Genomic DNA, 19,872 nt, shown 5'->3' on the forward strand with positions numbered 1-19,872 from the left:
AGGGTCTTCCTCTTTTTTGCTGTCTACTTTACCAAGCATAATGTCCTTCTCCAGTGAGGTTCCTCCTGATAATATGTCCAAAGTATGTGAGACAAAATATCACCATCCTCGCTTCTAAGGAACATTCTGGCTGTACTTCTTCCAAGACAAGATTTGTTCATTCTTCTGGCAATCCATGGTATATTGAATATTCCTTGCCAACACCATAATTCAAAGGCATCAATTCTTCTTCAGCTTTCCTTATTCATTGTCCAGCTTTCACATGCATGTGAGGCAATTAAAAGCACCTTGGCTTGGTTCAGGCACGGGGTAGTTTTTAAAGTGACATCTTTGCTTTTTAACACTTTAAAGAGGTGTTTTCCGATTGGACAAGCCCATAAAACAAAATGAGACTTGAGGGGCACACCAGCCCTGGGGCGAGGAGTAGAAGGCAGGAGGGGACAGGAAAGCTGGTAATAGGGAACCCAAGGTTGAAAAGGGAAAGTGTTGACAAGTCGTGGAGTTGTTAACCAATGTCATAAAACAGTATGTGTACTGACTGTTTAATGAGAAACTAGTTTGTTCTGTAAACCCTCATCTAAAGTACAATTAAAAAAAAAAAAAAACCAGTTTGCATCTAGTCAATTCCAACTTGTGTGCAGAGTAAAAGTGTAAAAAATAAATAAAGAGGTCTTTTGCAGCAGATTTGGCCAATGCCCCCTGCCATGGGTTTTAATTCCAGCCCCCCTGTCTCTCCTCTGCCTCTGCCTCCTTCCCCAGCCACCTTTCCTGCTCCTCCTGCCGCCCTCACAGCCCAGACCACTCTGCAGGAAGAGTCACGGCCTCAGGCCCAGGTGTCATGCACAGGGTGCTCTGGCTGGGTGGGACAGCAGCCTTGGCAGGGCATCCCCCTTGACAGCTCCAGCAGTACCTGTGTGGTCCCTCCCTGAGGCGAGCGTGGTGGGACAGGCAGCTGCAGATGGGCAGCCAGGTTCCCCTCCCCCTGTTGCCCCTAGGCCAGGACGGGTGCAGGACCCAAAGAGCTAGTGAGAGTACTAGATCTCCCTACTTAGTAAATTACGTCCCTAAGCCCCGTTCTTGGAGCGGGATAACCTTATGGGACCACGGATGTATATGTGGTCGGATGTTGCCTGAGCCGATGTTGAACAACACATACCTGTAGTTGTATCTTAGATGGCCACTCGCAAGCTTTTAAGACCCCAGATGCTACTCAGCAAACTGAAATGTGGAACATTATCTTTTTATAATGATAGTTGACCTAGTTGTTCTATAAGACTGTGGTCCTAAGCCTTCAAACCCAGTAACTCAGTCCCGCAAGATGTTTGGATATGTTTAGGAAGTGTTCATAACTGTGCCCCCTATTTGCTGTATTGTATATATGAATATATATGCAGCACATACAAACATGTATGTACATATGTCCACGATTATATATGCACACACATGTACTCCCATATGCCTTCCCACACCCATAGAGCATACATATCTACTTATGTAACCACTCATGTATTTTTTGCTTCTTATCACTATTGTTGCAAAATTGTGTGTGTTATTGCACTTATGGTAGTTGTCTTTTATTCTCGTGTACCTCTCGGTGTCTGCATTTAACTTGGTCAAGTTGTGCTGACTTCTCCCATATTGTGTATTGCCTTTCCCATCATCATAATTACCACGTCTACTATCTAGTAAGTGATTCCCCTCCAAAAAAAACCAAAAATCAAACCCATTGCTGTCGAGTCAGTTCTGACTCAGAGAGACCTATAGAACAGAGTAAAGCTGCCCCATTGGGTTTCCAAGGCGCGGCTGGTGGATTTGAACTGCCAACCTTGGTTAGCAGCCAACTCTTAACCACTGCACCAGCAGGGCTCTTGTGATCCCCCCCACTCTCCCTTATTTGCTTTTTAAAAGACCAAGCAAATGTCAAATGTTCCACCAGAGACTGAAATCACACAAATCTGAATGTGAACAGATGAGTCGTTTGTTTCACCAAGGAGGCCTGTAGTCACCAAATTAAAACTTGTTGCCTCTGAGTCGATTTCAAGCCATAGCAACCCTAGTGGACAAGGTACTGGCCCATAGGGTTTCCAAAGCTGTGATCCTTATGAAAGCAGACTGCCACAGCTTTCTCCTGCAGAACAGCGGGTGAGTTTGAGCTGAAGACTTTTTGGTTTGCAGCTGAGCGCTTAACCACTGTGCCAGCAGAGCTCCTTGGTCAAAAACAGCACATTTAATACTGCTTTTTCTGGAGCATGAGCATTGTTTTGCAGAAATATGAGAATGTTTTCATTCTGGAGATATCTTTTGCCTCTATCATTCGATGTGGAAAATTACGTACCATTTTGAAAAAAAAAAAGAACATATATCGTCATTTTAAAATTTTTTATTTTGGACACAAGATTTACTACTGGTACTTGTTCTGAATTTCTGCGTTTAAATTTTGGTGAGACTGTTGCTGTATTACCTGCCCTGAAAGTTTCTTTGCTTTTTAAATATAAATCTACCTCTGTGTTGATACTTACTCCTTGGAAAAATTTAAGAATGAAAAAGTAATATGGTTCATTTTCCTTAAAGTTGAGTACTCATTCAGTATCACAATAGAAGAAGGCATTTAGGGAGAGAGGAGCAGGAGGATTCAGTAATCCACATCTCAGGTGGCTTGAAGACTTTACTTCAGTAAATTCTGGCCATATGAAGAGCTTTTAAAATTAACAATCAGAGTTATTTATAGAGGTTATGATCGTTACGTTTTTTTCCAAATGTTCAATTGGTTTAAAATTACAAGGCCAGTGCCATGTTTTGCGTTCCTCATTTTCAGGAGTATAACTGTCCTTAAGAGGAATCATTTTCTAACTGAATAGTCCTCTAGCAAAGCACTAAAGGAGCCTGAAAATAGGATCAGTTGAAAGATCAAGCACAAGTGTTGTTAATACATGTGGTAAAACTGCTAAGTCAGGCAGATCAGGAATTTACCAAATAAATTTGAAAAAATTGTATAAATTATCAAATACTTGAGAATAGATCATAGGTATTCAATATTGTTTATCAAAAATTGAATTCAGAGCACTTTTCTTACAAAACATCTCATAGTTGGCATCTATTACTCAAAAGTTTGCTGGGACCAATACATGAACCTAAACGTGTATTAATCACCTACTCTGTGCCAGAGAATGTTCTAGGCATTTGGAGTCTAAGTCTGTTCTTACATTCTTACACAGAACTTTATTCTGTTGTAACCAAAATTTTATCATAAAACTTTTTATGGTAGTTATTTGTAAATAATTTAAGATACCCTTGCTCATTATGTAATATAATTAATATATATTAAAGCATTTTTCTGTTTTAAGAGGATATTTTACTACAGTATGAAGTTTACCTTCCTAATGTCTGTAGGGCTAACTCAGTGAGGAGATTTTTCTAGTATTATTTAAACAGCTAAATCCAATATTTATACATTAGATTTATTCATAAAGGCAAAAAAGTAATATTCATGATTGTTGCAATTTTAGATATCTAGTTCTTAAATATCAAAGGGCTGAGTGTTCCCAATCTGTAATACCTCTTTTGTTCTCAGTCTTTTAGTCATTTCACCTTTTGAAAAGAAAAAGGGAAAATTAGACAGTTTAGCTATTTGTATGGCAACCTTACTAAAGATTTGATGGAGGCCAATCTTCTCACCTAAATTACCTTTGAGGCTTATTACTAGATTTCATGTATTCATACTATGTCTGTTTAGAGTAGAATTTAATATAGCTTATGTGCCTTCCAGATTCATTAAGTAAAGGTTTTCTTGAAATATTTTAAAAGTGCAGTATTTATTTTGAATACACATGCATACACATGTGCCTACTCCTTTAAAAAAATAGTGTGAAACATATCTGAAGAATTATTTTTCTGTTAGCTAAGAAAGCCTTTAACTGACTTAATATCTTGTGTTTTGCCAGTTGCAGTGTAGTGGGTGTGCTTAACTATTCTAATACGGAGATTCCTAATAAATAGTTGATCAAACTGTGAAGACACAAAGGTGATTATCATAGCAAAAATGAAGATTTCTGGTTAAAATCTAGTATAGTACAGTGAAACCTGTGAGAGCCGGAACTCAACGGGACTGGCCTTGTTTTTCTGGGTCCTGCAAGTTTTCTGCCTTTGACAAGTTGCAGTCTTACGCTTTTCTGTTGCTCATTTTAGTGGAAAATACTTGTTTTCCAGCTCTGACAGGTGTCTGCTTGTCTGTCTTATGTAAGTTCCAGCTTTTGCAGGTACGTTAGAAAACACTTGGGACGCTACCTCTAATTTTGTATAATTTTCAGTATGCAATTAAGTTTAAGAGGTTTAATCAATAAAAATAAAAACTTAAAACCTTGCATTTGAATAAAGGTGCACTATACCTTTTTTTATACCTTCCTTGCTTATATTCTTAATACCATATATTTCTCAAAATTTTTTTATATAACCTAGTATACCTTTTCCTCACTTATCAACTGTATCATTATCTGACATTTTGCATTTACAACAATAGTAAAAAATCTACTATCCAACTATTTTGCTCATTAACGGCATACACCTAACAGTAACAAATGCCGAGCTGGTGAGGCGAGAGTGACGCTGGCTGTGATGGTTAAGGTTATATGTCAAGTTGGCTGGGCCATGAATTTCAGTGGTTTGGCAATTATGTAATGATGTAATTTGGCAGTTATGTAGTGATGTAGTCATTGTCCATTTTGTGATCTGATATGGTCATCCTCCGTTTTTGCATAATGGTTTTGCGTAACAACCTGGTCTTCGGAACCTAACCATGTTGATACATGAGGAGAGGGTATATAGCCCTTTTCCTCCTGTTGAATACATTTCTAGTGATACATTTTACAAAGTTTTCTTTTAGTGGGAAAAAAAGGTAGGATTAGGTCTTTTATTATATTTTATGGAATAGCATTACTTATAAATATTTCCTTTTACTGTATTCTTTCATACCTGCAAAGCAGCATAAATTATAAAAGTATACAGGAACTATGCTATGTTTGGAAAAACAAGGAATTCTTTAGAGCAAGCCTGTTTAAGCATCTTATTACAGTAGGAGAGCTTATTGTTACTTTTTTTTGTGTGTGCTTTAAGTGAAAGTTTGCAAATCAAGTCAGTCTCTCATACAAAAATTTATATACACCTTGCTGTATACTCCTAATTGCTCTCCCCCTAATGAGACAGCCTGCTTCTTCCCTCCACTCTCTTTTCATGTCTACTCCACTACCTTCTAACCCCCTCTATCCTCTCATCTTCCCTCCAGATAGGAGATGCCAGCATAATCTCAAGTGTCTACTTGATCCAAGAAGCTCATTCTTCACCAGCATCTTTTTCTATCCCATTGTTCAGTCCAATCCCTATGTGAAGAGTTGACTTTGGGAATGGTTCCTGTCCTGGGCTAACAGAAAATCTGGAGGCCATGACCACCAGGGTCCTTCTAGTCTCGGTCTGACCAGTAAGTCTGGTCGTTTTACGAGAATTTGGGATCTGCATCCCACTGCTCTCCTGCTCCCTCAGGGGTTCTCTGTTGTGTTCCCTGTCAGAGCAGGCATCAGTTGTAGCCGGGCACCATCTAGTTCTTTTGGTCTCAGGCTGATGTAGTCTCTGGTTTATGTGGCCCTTTCTGTCTCTTGGGCTCGTAATTATATTGTGTTATATTGTGTCCTTGATGTTCTTCATTCTCCTTTGCCCCAGGTGGGTTGAGACCCATTGATGCATCTTAGATAGCCACCTGCTAGCGTTTAAGACCCCAGACTCCGCTCTCCAAAGTGGGATGCAGAATGTTTTCTTAATAGATTTTATTATGCCAGTTAACTTAGATGTCCCCTGAAACCATAGTCCCCAAACCCCCGCCCCTCCTATGCTGGACTTAAAAGTGTTCAGTTTATTCAGGGAACTTCTTTGCTTTTGTTTTAGTCCAGTTGTGCTGACCCAGCCTGTACTGTATGTTGCCTTTCGCTTCACCTAAACTAGTTCTTATCTACTATCTAATTAGTGCGTACTCCTCTTCTCCTTCGCTCCCTCTCTCCCCCTCTTGTAACCATCAAAGAATATTTTCTTCTCTGTTTAAACTGTTTCTTGACTTCTTATGATAGTGGTCTTATACAATATTTGTTCTTTGGAACTGACTAATTTCACTCAGCATAATGCCTTCCAGATTCCTCAATGTTATGAAATGTTTCACAGATTCATCACTACTTTATCGATGCATAGTATTCCATTGCGTGAATATACCATAACTTATCCATTCATCTGTTGATGGAAACCTTGGTTGCTTCCATCTTTTTGCTATTGTAAACAGTGCTGCAGTAAACATGGTTGTGTGTATATCTGTTTGTGTAAAGGCTCTTATTTCTCTAGGATATATTCCAAGGAGTGGGATTGCTGGATCGTATGGTAGTTCTATTTCTAGCTTTTTAAGGAAGCGCCAAATCAATTTCCAAAGTGGTTGTACCATTTTACATTCCCACCAGCAGTGTGTATGTGTTCCAGTCTCTCCACAACCTCTCCAACATTTATTATTTTGTGTTTTTTGGATTAATGCCAGCCTTGTTGGAGTGAGATGGGATCTCATTGTAATTTTGATTTGTATTCCTCTAATGGCTAATGATCGTAAGCATTTCCTCATGTATCTGTTAGCTATCTGGATGTCTTTAGTGAAGTGTCTGTTCCTCTCTTTTGCCCATTTTTTAATTGGATATTTGCCTTTTTGTAATTGAGTTTTTGCAGTATCATGTAGGTTTTAGAGATCAGGCACTGATCGGGGAATGTTCATAGCTAAAAACTTTTTCCCAGTCTGTAGGTAATCTCTTTACTCTTTCGGCGAAGTCTTTCGATGAGCATAGGTGTTTGATTTTTAGGAGCTCCAATTTTTTTTTTTTAGTTATCTAGTTTTTCTTCTGCATTGTTAGTAATGTTTCGTGTACTGTTTATGCCATGTATTACGGCTCCTAACGTTGTCCCTATTTTTTCTTCCATGATCTTTATCATTTTCGATTTTATATTTAGGTCTTTGATCCATTCTGAGTTCATTTTTGTCCATGGTGTGAGGTATGGGTCTTGTTTCATTTTTTTGCAGATGGATATCCAGTTATGCCAGCACCATTTATAAAAAGACTGTCTTTTCCCCATTTAACTGTTTTGAGGCCTTTGTCAAATATCAACTGCTCATATGTGGATGGATTTATGTCTGGATTCTCAATTCTGTTCCATTAGTCTATGTATCTGTTGTACTAGTACCAGTCTGTTTTGACTACTGTGGCGGTATAATAGGTTCTAAAATCAGGTAGAGTGAGGCCTTCCACTTTGTTCTTCTTTTTCAGTAATGGTTTACTTATCTGGGGCCTCTTTCCCTTCCGTATGAAGTTGGTGACTTGTTTTTCCATCTCATTAAAAAATGTTGTTGGAATTTGGATCAGAATTACATTAAATGTATAGATCGCTTTTGGTAGAATAGACATTTTTGCAATGTTAAGTCTTCCTATCCATGAGTGAGTTACGTTTTTCTACTTACGTAGGTGTCTTTTGGTATCTTGCAGAAGTGTTTTGTGGTTTTCTTTGTATAACTGTTTTACATCTCTGGTAAGATTTATTCCTGAGTATTTTATCTTCTTGGGGGCTACTGTAAATGGTATTGATTTGGTGATGCGCTTTGTATTGGTGTAGAGGAATCCAACTGATTTTTGTACGTTTATCTTGTATCCTGATACTCTGCTGAACTCTTCTATTAGTTTCAGTAGTTTTCTTGAGAGTTTTTTAGGGTTTTCTGTGTATAAGATCATGTCAGCTCCAAATAGAGATACTTTTACTTCTTCCTTGTCAGTCTGGATGCCCTTTATTTGTTTATCTAGCCTAATTGCTCTGGCTAGGACCCCCAGCACAATGTTGAATAAGAATGGTGACAGAGGGCATCCTTGCCTGGTGTCCAATCTCAAGGGGAATGCTTTCAGACGCTTTCCATTTAGGATAATGTTGGCTATTGGCTTTGTATGACTGCCCTTTATTATGCTGAGGAATTTTCCTTCTATTCCTATTTTGCTGAGAGTTTTTATCATGAATGGGTGTTGAACTTTCTCAGATGCCTTTTCCGCTTCGATTGGTAAAATCATGTGATTCTTGTCTTTTGTTTTACTTGTATGATGGGTTACATTGTTTTTCTAATATTGAACCATCCCTGCATACCTGGTGTGAATCCCACTTGGTCATGGTGAATTTTTTTTTGATATGTTGTTGAATTCTATTGGCTAGAATTCTGTTGAGGATTTTTGCATCTAAGTTCATGAGAGATAGAGGTCTGTAATTTTCTTTTTTTGTGGTGTCTTTACCTGGTTTTGGTATCAGGGATATGCTGGCTTCATAGAACGAGTTTGGGAGTATTCCGTCCTTTTCTATGCTCTGAAATACCTTTAGTCATAGTGGTGTTACCTCGCCTCTGAAAGTTTGGTAGAACTTTGCAGTGAAGATGTCCGGGCCAGGGCTTTTTTTTGTTGGGAGTTTTTTGCTTACCTTTTCAATCTCTTCTTTTGTTCTGGGTCTGTTTAGTTTTTCTCCCTCTGTTTGTGTTAGTTTAGGTAGGTAATGTGTTTCTAGGAATTCATCCATTTCTTCTAGGTTTTCAAATATGTTTGAGTATAGTTTTTCATAGTAATCTGATATGATTCTTTTAATTTCAGTTGGGTCTGTTGTAACATCGCCCATCTTGTTTCTTATTCGGGTTATTTGCTTCCTCTTCAGTTTTTCTTTTGTCATTTTGGCCAGTGGTTTATCAATTCTGTTGATTTTTTTTCAAAGAACCAGCTTTTGGTCATAATAATTCTCTGAATTGTTTTTTCTGTTTTCTATTTCATTTAGTTCTGCTTTAATTTTTATTATTTGTTTTCTTCTGGTGCCTAAGGGTTTCTTGTGTTCTTCTCTATTTGTTCAAGTTGTAGGGATAATTCTTTGATTTTGGCCCTTTCTTCTTTTTGGATGTGTGCATTTATTGATATAAATTGACCTCTGAGCACTGCTTTGGCTGTGTCCCAAAGATTCTGATCCGAAGTGTTTTCATTCTCATTGGATTCTATGAATTTCTTTATTCCATCCTTAATGTCTTCTCTAATCCAGTCTTTTTTGAACAGGGTATTGTTCAGTTTCCAAGTGTTTGATTTCTTTTCCCTGCTTTTTTTGTTATTGATTTCTACTTTTATGGCCTTACAGTCAGAGAAGATGCTTTGTAATATTTCAGTGTTTTGTATTCTGCTAAGGTTTGCTTTTTGACCTAATATGTGGTCTGTTCTAGAGAATGTTCCGTGTGTATTAGAAAAGAAAGTATAGTTGGTTGCTGTTGGGTGGAGTGTACTGTATATGTCTACGAGGTCAAGTTGGTTGATTGTGGCATTTAGATCTTCCATGTCTTTATTGACCTTCTTTCTGGATGTCCTGTCCTTCAGTGAAAGCAGTGTGTTGAGGTCTCCTACTATTATTGTGGAGCTGTCTATCTCACTTTTCAATGCTGATAGAGTTTGTTTTATGTGTCTTGCAGCCCTGTCATTGGGTGCATAAATATATAATATGGTTATACCCTCCTGGTATATTGCCCCTTTAATCATTATATAGTGTCCTTCCTTATCCTTTCTGATGGATTTAACTTTAATGTCTATTTTGTCAGAAATTAGTATTGCCACTCCTGTTCTTTTTTGATTGTTGTTTGGTTGATGTATTTTTTTCCATCCTTTGCATTTTAGTTTGTTTGTGTCTCTAAGTCTAAGGTGTGTCTCTTGTAGGCAGCATATAGACGGATCGTGTGTTTTTATCCATTCTGCCACTCCGTGTCTCTTTATTGGTGCGTTTAGTCCATTTACCTTCAGTGTAATTATGGGTAGGTATGAATTTAGTGCTATCGTTTTGATGTCTTTTTTGTGTGTTGTTGACAGTTTCTTTTTCCCACTTAATTTTTTGTGCTGAGTAGATTATCTTTATATATTCTTTTCCTCTTATTCATTGTTGTTGATTTTGTTTCTGCTGAGTCTCAATTTTTTCGTTGTGTTTTATTTTAATGTGTAGGATAGTTTGCCTCCTTTGTGGTTACTTTGTTACTTACCCCTATTTTTCTAAATTTAAACCTAACTTTTATTTCGTTGTATAGCCTTGTCTTCCTCTCTGTATGAAAGATCTGTGAGCACATTTCTTAGTCCCTCTTTATCGTTTTAATGTTTTCTTCTTTTACATAATGACATTGCTGTTTCCCTGTTTTGAGCGTTTTTTTATCTTGATTTGTTTTTTTGATTTCCCTCTCTGGGTTGACATCTGCTTGCTCTAGTCTTGGGTTGATACCTGATACTTGATATTATTGATTTTCTAACCAAAGAACTCCCTTTAGTATTTCTTGTAGTTTTGGTTTGGTTTTTGCGATTCCCTAAACTCCTGTTTATCTGGAAATGTCCTAATTTCACCTTCATATTTGAGAGACAGTTTTGCTGGGTATATGATTCTTGGCTGGCAATTTTTTTCCTACAGTTTTTTATATAAGTCATCCCATTGCCTTCTTGCCTGCATGGTTTCTGCTGAGTAGGCCGAGCTTAATCTTATTGACTCTCCTTTGTAGGTGACTTTTTGTTTATCCCTAGCTGCTCTTCAAATTCTCTCTTTATCTTTGGTTTTGGCGGGTTTGAGTATAATATGTCTTGGTGACTTTCTTTTAAAATCTACCTTATGTGGAGTTCGATGAGCATCTTGGATAGATATCTTCTCATCTTTCATGATATCAGGGAAGTTTTCTGGCAACAAATCTTCAACAGTTCTCTCTGTATTTTCTGTTTTCCCTCCCTGTTCTGGAACTCCAGTCACTCCTAGGTTATTTCTCTTGATAAACTCCCATGTGATTCTTAAGTTTTCTTCATTTTTTAAAATTCTTTTATCTGATTTTTCTTCAAATATATTTGTGCCAAATGCTTTATCTTCAAGTTCACCAATTCTGCCTTCCATTTGCTCAATTCTACTCCTCTGTCTTTCTTTTGAGTTGTCTACTTCTGTAATTTTATTGGTAATCTTCTGAATTTCTGGTTGCTGTCTATAGATTTTTCCAGCTTATTAAGTTTTTCATTATGTTCCTGAATAACCTTTTTAATTTCTTCAACTACTGTATCTGTGTGTTCCTTGGCTTGTTCTGCATATTGCCTGATTGCCTTCCTGACATCTTGAAGAGTTCTCTATATTAATCTTTTGTGTTCTGCCTCTGGTAATTCCAGGAAAGCGCTTTCATCTAGAAGATCCCTTGATTCGTTGTTTTGAGAGCTTGTTGAGGTGATTATGGTCTGTTTCTTTATGTGACTTGATATTGACTATTGTCTCCGAGCCATCTATAAGTTATTGTATTAGTTTATGTTATGTTTGCTTACTGTATCATAGCTTCTTGCTTTGTTTTCTTTTGATATGCCCAAATGAGTTGCTTGAGTGAGCTAGCTTGATTATTTTCGCCTTTGGAGCTCTGATGTCCTGTCCCCAAATGCCTAGAGCTGTTATCAGGTATATCAGTCTAGGAGTCCATTCACTTTTCTTGTATGAATTCAGCTCATGTGCCCAGGTAGCTGGTCATCAAGTGTGTGGTACAGGCTCTGTCCTACAGTCTTAGAGGGGCAGGAGTGATTGGTGTAGGTACTGGTATCTGAGTGTAGCAGGGGGTCACACTCTGAACAACGCAGAGGGCTGAGCACGGTCCCCAAAGTGTCTCTGACGAAAGTGTGCCCCTGTTCTCTAGAGCATACAGGTGGGTGGGTTCTCCAGACAGACCATGGGCACCCAGTGTTTTTGGTTGTAAGGACTGGGAGGTACCAGTTATCCTTGGACCCCTGTCGTGGGTGGCTGGGTGACCTGAGTAGAGCCACCAGTCCTTAGGCCCCCGATGAGAGCAGGTGAGAACCCTGTTTCGTAGGCAAAGCAGTGTCAAACATCGAACGTCCACCTCTCCACCGCACAGCTGAAACAGTTGTAGTCTGCCAGCAAGGGCCTATTCTCCTGAAATAGGCCCACACAGGTCCATGCAGTGGGGATAAGGTACTCTTAAGTTCACAGATCGTTTCTGCCTGGACAGGAGCCACTTCTGTCCTGACCTTCCCCACTTAGTAGAGCTGGCAAATTATCTTTTTCCCCAGTTGAGAATTTATTCCTTCTCTAGGGCCTGGAGGATGGCTCTAGGTGCTCATCAGGGCCTATCTCAGGCCCAGGGAAGTGATCAGCCACAGAAGCAGGCTTGGGGGCAGGGGGCGCTGTAAAATATACGCAAGAACTTAGCTTTTGCTGAGAGCGCTGTTCTTCTCTGGTTCTGGAGGTAGAGTAGCCTGTGTGGCTGGCTGCTTCTCCGTGAGGTAACTGCAGCCGATCGCTAGTACCAGCCTGCTGCAGCCACTGCCCGGAATGATGCCTGAGGGCTCTCGGTGATTCAGGTCCAATAACTCCTCTCCACTTTTGAACTGTCTCTTCCTCCCCTGCCCCTCAGTTCGTTTTCTGACCTCGCCTTTGATGTTCAGGGCTCCTAGCTTGTCATAAATATACTTGTTTCCCTTGTTTTTTGGGGTCTTTGTTTTAAGAGGACTCTCGGGAAGCATCTGTCTATTCTGCCATCTTGGCCCCGCCTCCTCTTTTTGTTACTTTTACCCTTTGGCAAGTCACTTAACCTTTCTAATCTTCACTGTTAAGGTCATTGCCTTTGAGTGGCTGGACCAAACATTGTTTTGAGAGTCAGGATGGTAGAATGGCATTGAAAGAGAGACTGATGCTTTATACAACTTAGAGCCAGCCCTTTGGGAAATTTCAGGGGTGCCCTTCCCATTCTCAGGTTTTATCTGGTCTCTGGAGAGGAGATAACTGTAAACTTGGTTTTAATACCTCTCAAACCAAACCAACTGCCGTCGAGTTGATTCCGACTCATAGCAACCCTATAAGACAGAGAATAACTGTGCCATAGGGTTTCCAAAGAGTGTCTTTTGGATTTGAACTGCTGACCTTTTTGTTTAGCAGCCATAGCACTTAACCACTGTACCACCAGGGTTTCCTTAATACCTGTAGTGAGTGACAATTCTGATCAGTCACTGTTGAAAAGCAATTAATTATTGGCTAAAATACTGTATTTTTATGCAAATAACATTTATGTTTTTTTTTGCCAGCTGTGCCCCCCCCCACAGGTATTTTTGTAAGCATGCTATGCTAATTTTTTAAATAGCAACATGTAATAAAATTGGCATAGCAGTGCTTATGAAAGTACCTTGCAGGGGGTGGGCACAATTGGCAAACATAGAAGGCACACATTATTTGTGTAAAAATATGGTACATAATAGTAACAGTGACTAGAAAGTATAAGGAAAATACGCATTGTTTTCCCCATCTACTTAAATATTGAGAAAGCGTTTTTTCACTTGAAAAAAAATCTTACCTTATTACCTAAACCTTCTTCTTTTGAGTTTAGTTCTGGACCTTTTGTACTCAACCACAAATTTCTCATTCTGTTGCCAGTTTTTGCTGAGATAATATATATTAGGGAAATAGTAATTTATTTTTGTGCTCAAAGGCATTATGAACATTATACTTTTACTTCTTACTTGAATGTGCCTATTAATAGAAAAGACCTTCCCGTCGTTCCGTTACCTGAGTTAGCCCCTTTATAATCTTAGACACTTAAATTGTTGTGTCCATAGATTTTTAAAAAAATTATTGTAAGAATACATAGCTTTGTTACTTGCATGAACATAATTAATCTCCCTCCTATGCTTAAAAGTGTTTAGCCAGTTTTAAAGAGAGTTTGGTAGGAAATTTGTCACCAAGTCACTATGAATTTATCACACCTTCTGTAAAATATTACTATTTAGAATATATAGACCACAAAATAGTATACTAGCATCCTTGTATGTAAAACTAAATACTTTTTTTTAGCAGTGCCCTAAATTGGAACTTTAAGGGTTTAGCTCAAGATTTTATAAGCCTGGCTACATGTCAGGATCACTTCAGAGATTCTGATTCAGAAGTCCAAGAACGCAACTCATTATTCTCTATTTTTAATAAATATCCCAGGGTAATTTTGACACAACCAGTCAAGTTCCAAGAAATAACTTCCTTAATTTACTATCAAAGACTAAACACCGCACTGACTGGGCTGAATAAAATTCTGGGTGTTTTTGTAGTTAGAAGGCTAAGCATGCTTTTCAGGATGGCACATTTTGAATCAAGTCAGGTACTTTTTTATCTAAAAAAAATATACGACGAGAAAATCTAATCTCCCACTTTGTCCTTTTCATGTAAAGAGCTTAGAAAAGCCCTTTAGAATTATCATAATGGCATTTGGTGTATAATTTATAGTCTCTTCATCAATTAAAATACTAAGTTCAAATACAAAGCTTCTCGACAAGGGAGGCTGTGTTTATTTTGCTTGCTTTCTCTGCTGCTTACTACACTGCTAGGCACCCTGTGAGCATTTAGTGGATCTTCATCAGTGAGGATGGTCATGGAGAGGCTTGCGACCTGGTTGAATTATGGAGCCTATGTAGGAATGGCAGGACTTCAGCTGTGAGTGCTGCCAATTTCTTCCTTATTCCTTCTGCTTGCATACAGGCCCCTGTTCTGGAGGAGCTGCCCTTAATTAAAGCAACACTTGTTTTCAACCATTATGAATACGCTTTTAACTTTTAAACTTTATGTGTGCAATTGCTTGCTTTTCTAGTGCTTTTTAATCAGTCAGTAAACGCTAGTTGATAAATGCTTATTTTTTTAAAAAAGAGGTTAATCAACATAAAATATGTTCTTTGATTAGTATGAAGTACTCCTTTGTGTACAAGATCATGATGATCCAGCCATTGATGTGTGTAAGAAGCTTCTTGGAAAATATCCTAACGTGGATGCTAGGTTGTTTATAGGTAAGTAACAAATTCTTTAGTAACCATTTACTTCAGTAGTATTAAGTGCAGGCAGTCCCCAGGATATGAACATCCAATTTACGTACAACCCACAGTTATGAACCAACCTCTGTGAAGCCTATTATATTAAAAATCTGAGGTACATACAGTGGTTCAGGTGCCGCTTTGCAGCACACATCAAAACGTTATCATTATTACGGTATTAATATGGTAAAGATATTTTAGTGTATCTGAAAGTGTTTCTTCAATGGTTTTTATGCATAGAAAGGTGCACTGTATACTGTATACTAACACAAACATTTGACTAACTGACGTTAGATATGCACCATACCTAACTATTCCACTTTACGTACAAATTTGATTTAAAGACAGATTTAGGAATGGAACTCATTCGTAATCTGGGGACTGCCTGTATCAGTAATCGTCTCTACCTTAAACTATAGATTAAGGTGCTGGCCACCCAGTGAAGTTATTAACATGTTAGTTTTAAGATTGTTGGCATAGTGAAAGGTATTTACATCTTTTTGAGAAAACTTAAGTTATAAAAGCAAAGGTTTTTTTTTTTTCCCCCATATCTGGGATTAACAAAATGACACTTAAAAAAATTACTTCAAATTATGTTACACCTATCAATGAGACTTGAAAGTCTTGTTTTTATTGCTTTACTGTTTTTAATCTGTGGCCTTTTCTGTAGTCTTAATTGACTATAGTTGAGAGCTAGTGATAGAATTCAATTTTATTATATTACAAAAGAGTGTTTTTCTAAAAGCCTACAGGCTTTTTCTAAAGACTTGAAGAGGTGTATTTGGCATTAAATATTGATTCATATTTACTTTCTTTTAATGCAAGGTAATTCAGGGGTGAACAACATAATTCTTTCGAAAAAACAATTTTTAAGTATTAAGAACCATAGAAAATGTAAAGAATAATATGAAAGTATATTAGTTTATTAAAATGTGCAACTATGTTTTACTTCTTCCTACCATGTATCTGTATAAAGTATCTCCAGTGTTGCATGTATCTTTCACTTCTGTACCTTTACATTTTTAGGTGGCAAAAAGGTTGGCATTAATCCTAAAATTAATAATTTAATGCCAGGATATGAAGTTGCAAAATACGATCTTATATGGATTTGTGATAGTGGAATAAGAGGTGAGGTTTTTCTTATTTATTTTATAAAGCTATTCATTGATAAAATGCCAAAAGCAATCTGAAAATGCCTTTATCAGATATACTAAGTTATACAGTTATACTAAGATTTTGATTTTTTAATCCTAACCTACAATGTTACATGTTTTTATTTTGAGGAGAAAATTCCAACCATTAAAAGAAAAAAGTCATGTTCCATTATAGAGTTTATAAGTTCTCTCTTGTGTGTAACTTTTCCCTTGTTTGTGTTATTCTCACCTTTTACTTTAATCTGTCGCTCAAATAATATACTATCTCAGAGAAGGAGGTGGAAATCAATAGGTGCGATTTTACTAGAATATATACATTTATTAGAATATATACATGGCTTTTTACTTAGGTGATTTTAGTTATCATTTGCATTGAAATTTTAAATATTTATACTTAATATGTATTAATATGTACCTATATTAATTTCAGTGTTCTGTAAACCACTTACGCTTGATGACCTCAATCTTAACTTTAGAATAAGATTTCCCCAAGCTCAGCACTCTTGACATTTTGGGCTGGATAATTCTTTGTTGTGGGGACTGCCCTATGCATTGTAGGATGTTTAGCAGCATACTTGTCCTTTACCGACTATACGCTAGTAGTAACTCTTACCCCAACCCCAGCCTTGTGACAACCAAAAATGTCTCCAGACATTGCAGAATGTCACCTGGGGGACAAAATTACCCCAAGTTGAGAATCACTGCCCTAAAATACGAGTATTTAAGTGTTTGAGGTCCAAATACACTTTGTTTTATATAGTAGATTTAGTTCTTAAATATTTAAAGGGCATAAAAAATTAAAGTAAGGTAAAATGATATGAAATATTTGCTATTGAAGATGGGACAGTGATTTTTTTTTATTACTTTAAAATGCAAATTTGAAAGTTAATAGAAGTATAGTTTTCTTAGTTATCTAGTGCAGCTATAACAGAAATACCACAAGTGGATGGCTTTAACAAACAGAATTTTTATTCTTTCACAGTTTAGGAGACTAGAAGTCTGAATTCAGGGCATCAGCTCCAGGGTAGGGCTTTCTGTCTATGTTGACTCTGGAGGAAGGTCCTTGTCATCACTCTTCTTCCCTTTACCTAGGAGCTTCTACCACAGGGACCCCAAGTCCAAAGGACACACTCTGTTCCCAGCTATGCTTTCTTGCTCCTTGGGTCAGCAAGCCTAGCTTCACTGATAAGTAACTGGAAGCACCTCACTCAACTAGCAGGAAGCCTCCTGTGCAAAGGCACTCAGCTCTCAAGCTCCACAGGTCGGCCCCAGCACTGCCCCGTGCTAGTCTCCTAGAGCAGGGGAAGATTGATGACAAGAACCTTCCCATAGAGTCGACAGAGAGAGAAAGCCTTCCTCTCTAGCTGGCGCCCTGAATTCAGACTTTTAGCCTCTAAACTGTGAGAGAATGAGATTTATTTGTTAAAAGCCATCTGCTTGTGGTATTTCTGTTATAGCAGCACTAGGTAACTAAGACAGTAGCCAATTCTACTAATTAATCAGGACCATTACAAATCTGTTAACATTATGCTCATTCTCCACATTTGTGGTCTTAAATCATTTGCTGTCATATATTTGCCATATTTTCTGTGTACAAATCTTTGTCAAATACAATCTTATTCTATTCTAGCTAGCAGCTCTGTGAAGTAGGATACCTATTACACTGACTGAGGCAGTGGAGGCCCAGTCCTGTGGTTTGAGAATAGAGGAGTCAGCACAAGATCTGAAGTCCTTTGACTTCTGCCCCTGTGCCTTTTCCACTAGGACACATTGTCCATAATTCCAGTGTGGAGGTTCAGAAAAGGGGGTTAATAGTTTCAAAGTATATCCTGCCTCTGGTGCATAATAGGTATACATTGAGATAAAAACGTATAGAGTAAATTAGCTTACCATGAATTATGCCTTTTTTGTAATTTTGTATTCTGCTCAGAAAGGTAATTAAGATTTATTCTGTTAGATCCAAATGTCAAAAAGAATTTAATAAAAACTCACAAAATATATTCTACTCTAGTGGACATTTTACTAAAATCTTTTTCTCCTGCCTCCCCCTTTTTTATTGTAGTAATTCCAGACACACTTACTGACATGGTTAATCAAATGACAGAGAAGGTGGGATTGGTTCATGGGCTGCCATATGTGGCAGACAGACAGGGCTTTGCTGCCACATTAGAACAGGTAAGTATGGTAGTCATAAGTGATAATGTTATCAAATCTGTAATCTACAAGAAGTTTGAGACTATTATAAGAGTTGGGATTAGCTACCTGAAGTGAATTATATTACATTTCTTTGGGAGCCTACTGTGTACTAAAATCTTCAGAATAGCTGTTTTCATTAGTGAGGACATTCTTGAGCCCCCTGGAATCACTCACTGCTGAACTGACTACACATTGGCAGTGAATGGATATGCAAAGGGAATATCCTGTGATCTTATTTCCATCTGACCACAGTATATTATTTTTTTCTTATGATCTTCACTTTCCCTTCTGGAGTTCAGTTCTAGACTATTGACTGCATAAAAGTACACATCATATATAGTTCTTTTAAGGATTCAATCAGAAAAGAACCTTTTTTAAATATCATGAAGTATTTCAAATACAGGCAGTCCCTGAGTTACAAATGAGACCTGTTCCTAAGTCTGTCGTTAGGTCAAATTTATAGGTAATTTGAAATAGGTACAATTGGTTCTTATTTAGTGTCAGTCAAGTGGAGCCCTGGTGATGCAGTGGTTAAGTGCTCAGCTGCTAACCAAAAGGTTGGCAGTTTGAACCCACCAGCTACTCCTGTGAAACCCTATGGGGCAGTACTACTCGCTAGGAGTATGAATCACTGAGAGTTGGAATTGACTCAGTGGCAGTGGATTTGATTGGAGCCCTGGTAACGAAGGGGCTAAGAGCCTGGCTACTAACTAAAAAGTCAGCAGTTCGAATCCGACAGCTGTTCCTTGGAAACCCTATGGGGCAGTTCTGCTCTGTCCTATAGGGTCACTATGAGTCGGAATGGATTTGACTACAGTGGGTTTGGTTTTGGTTTTAGTCACATGTTTGTCTTACTATATAGTATATATTTTACCTTTCTATGCATAGAGTAGCTAAAGTGAATGGAAGAAATGACGGCGTAAAAGAGATGAACAGATTTCAAAGGGAGGCTCAAGAAGATGGAGTTAAGATTTACAATGAAATGTGCAAAGACCTGCAGTTAGAAAACCAAAAGGGAAGAACATGCTTGACATTTCTCGAGCCGAAAGAACTGAAGAAAAAATTCAAGCCTCGAGTTAACGATGTTGAAGGATTCTATGGGGAAAATATTGAATGATGTGGGAAGCATCAAAAGAAGATGGAAGGAATACACAGAGTCACTGTACCAAAAAGAATTGGTTAACATTCAGCCATTTCAGGAGGTAGCGTGTGATCAAGAACTGGTGGTATTAAAGGGAGAAGTCCAAGCTGCACCAAAGGCATTGGTGAAAAACAAGGCTCCAGGAATTGACGGGGTACCAATTGAGATATTTCAACAAATGGATGGAACGCTGGAAGTGCTCACTAATCTTTGCCAACAAATTTGGAAGGCAGCTACCTGGTCAGCTGATTGGAAGAGATCCATATTTATACCCTTCCAAAGAAACGCAATCCAACAGAATGCAGACATTATCGAAAAATACTATTAATATCACACACAGGTAAAATTTTGCTAAAGATCATTCAGAAGTGGTTGTAGCAGTACATTGATAGGGAACTGCCAGAAATTCAAGGAGAATTCACGAGAGGATGTGAACAAGGGATGTCATTGCTGATGTCAG

At 38.0% G+C, this 19,872-nt stretch overlaps 1 protein-coding gene across 1 annotated transcript in view; it reads left to right on the forward strand.

Moving 5' to 3' along the window:
• The window catches only part of UGCG (UDP-glucose ceramide glucosyltransferase), a 52,627-nt gene that overhangs the window by 24,142 nt on the left and 8,613 nt on the right, over positions 1-19,872 (forward strand). Inside the window, exons 3-5 of the mRNA XM_049895814.1 lie at positions 14,795-14,897; positions 15,948-16,049; positions 18,138-18,250. Of these exons, the coding sequence (XP_049751771.1) occupies positions 14,795-14,897; positions 15,948-16,049; positions 18,138-18,250 (318 nt within the window). The remainder of the gene's footprint in view (positions 1-14,794; positions 14,898-15,947; positions 16,050-18,137; positions 18,251-19,872) is intronic.

This window comes from Elephas maximus, chromosome 9 (assembly GCF_024166365.1).
Source record: "Elephas maximus indicus isolate mEleMax1 chromosome 9, mEleMax1 primary haplotype, whole genome shotgun sequence".
NCBI classification, from domain to species: domain Eukaryota; kingdom Metazoa; phylum Chordata; class Mammalia; order Proboscidea; family Elephantidae; genus Elephas; species Elephas maximus.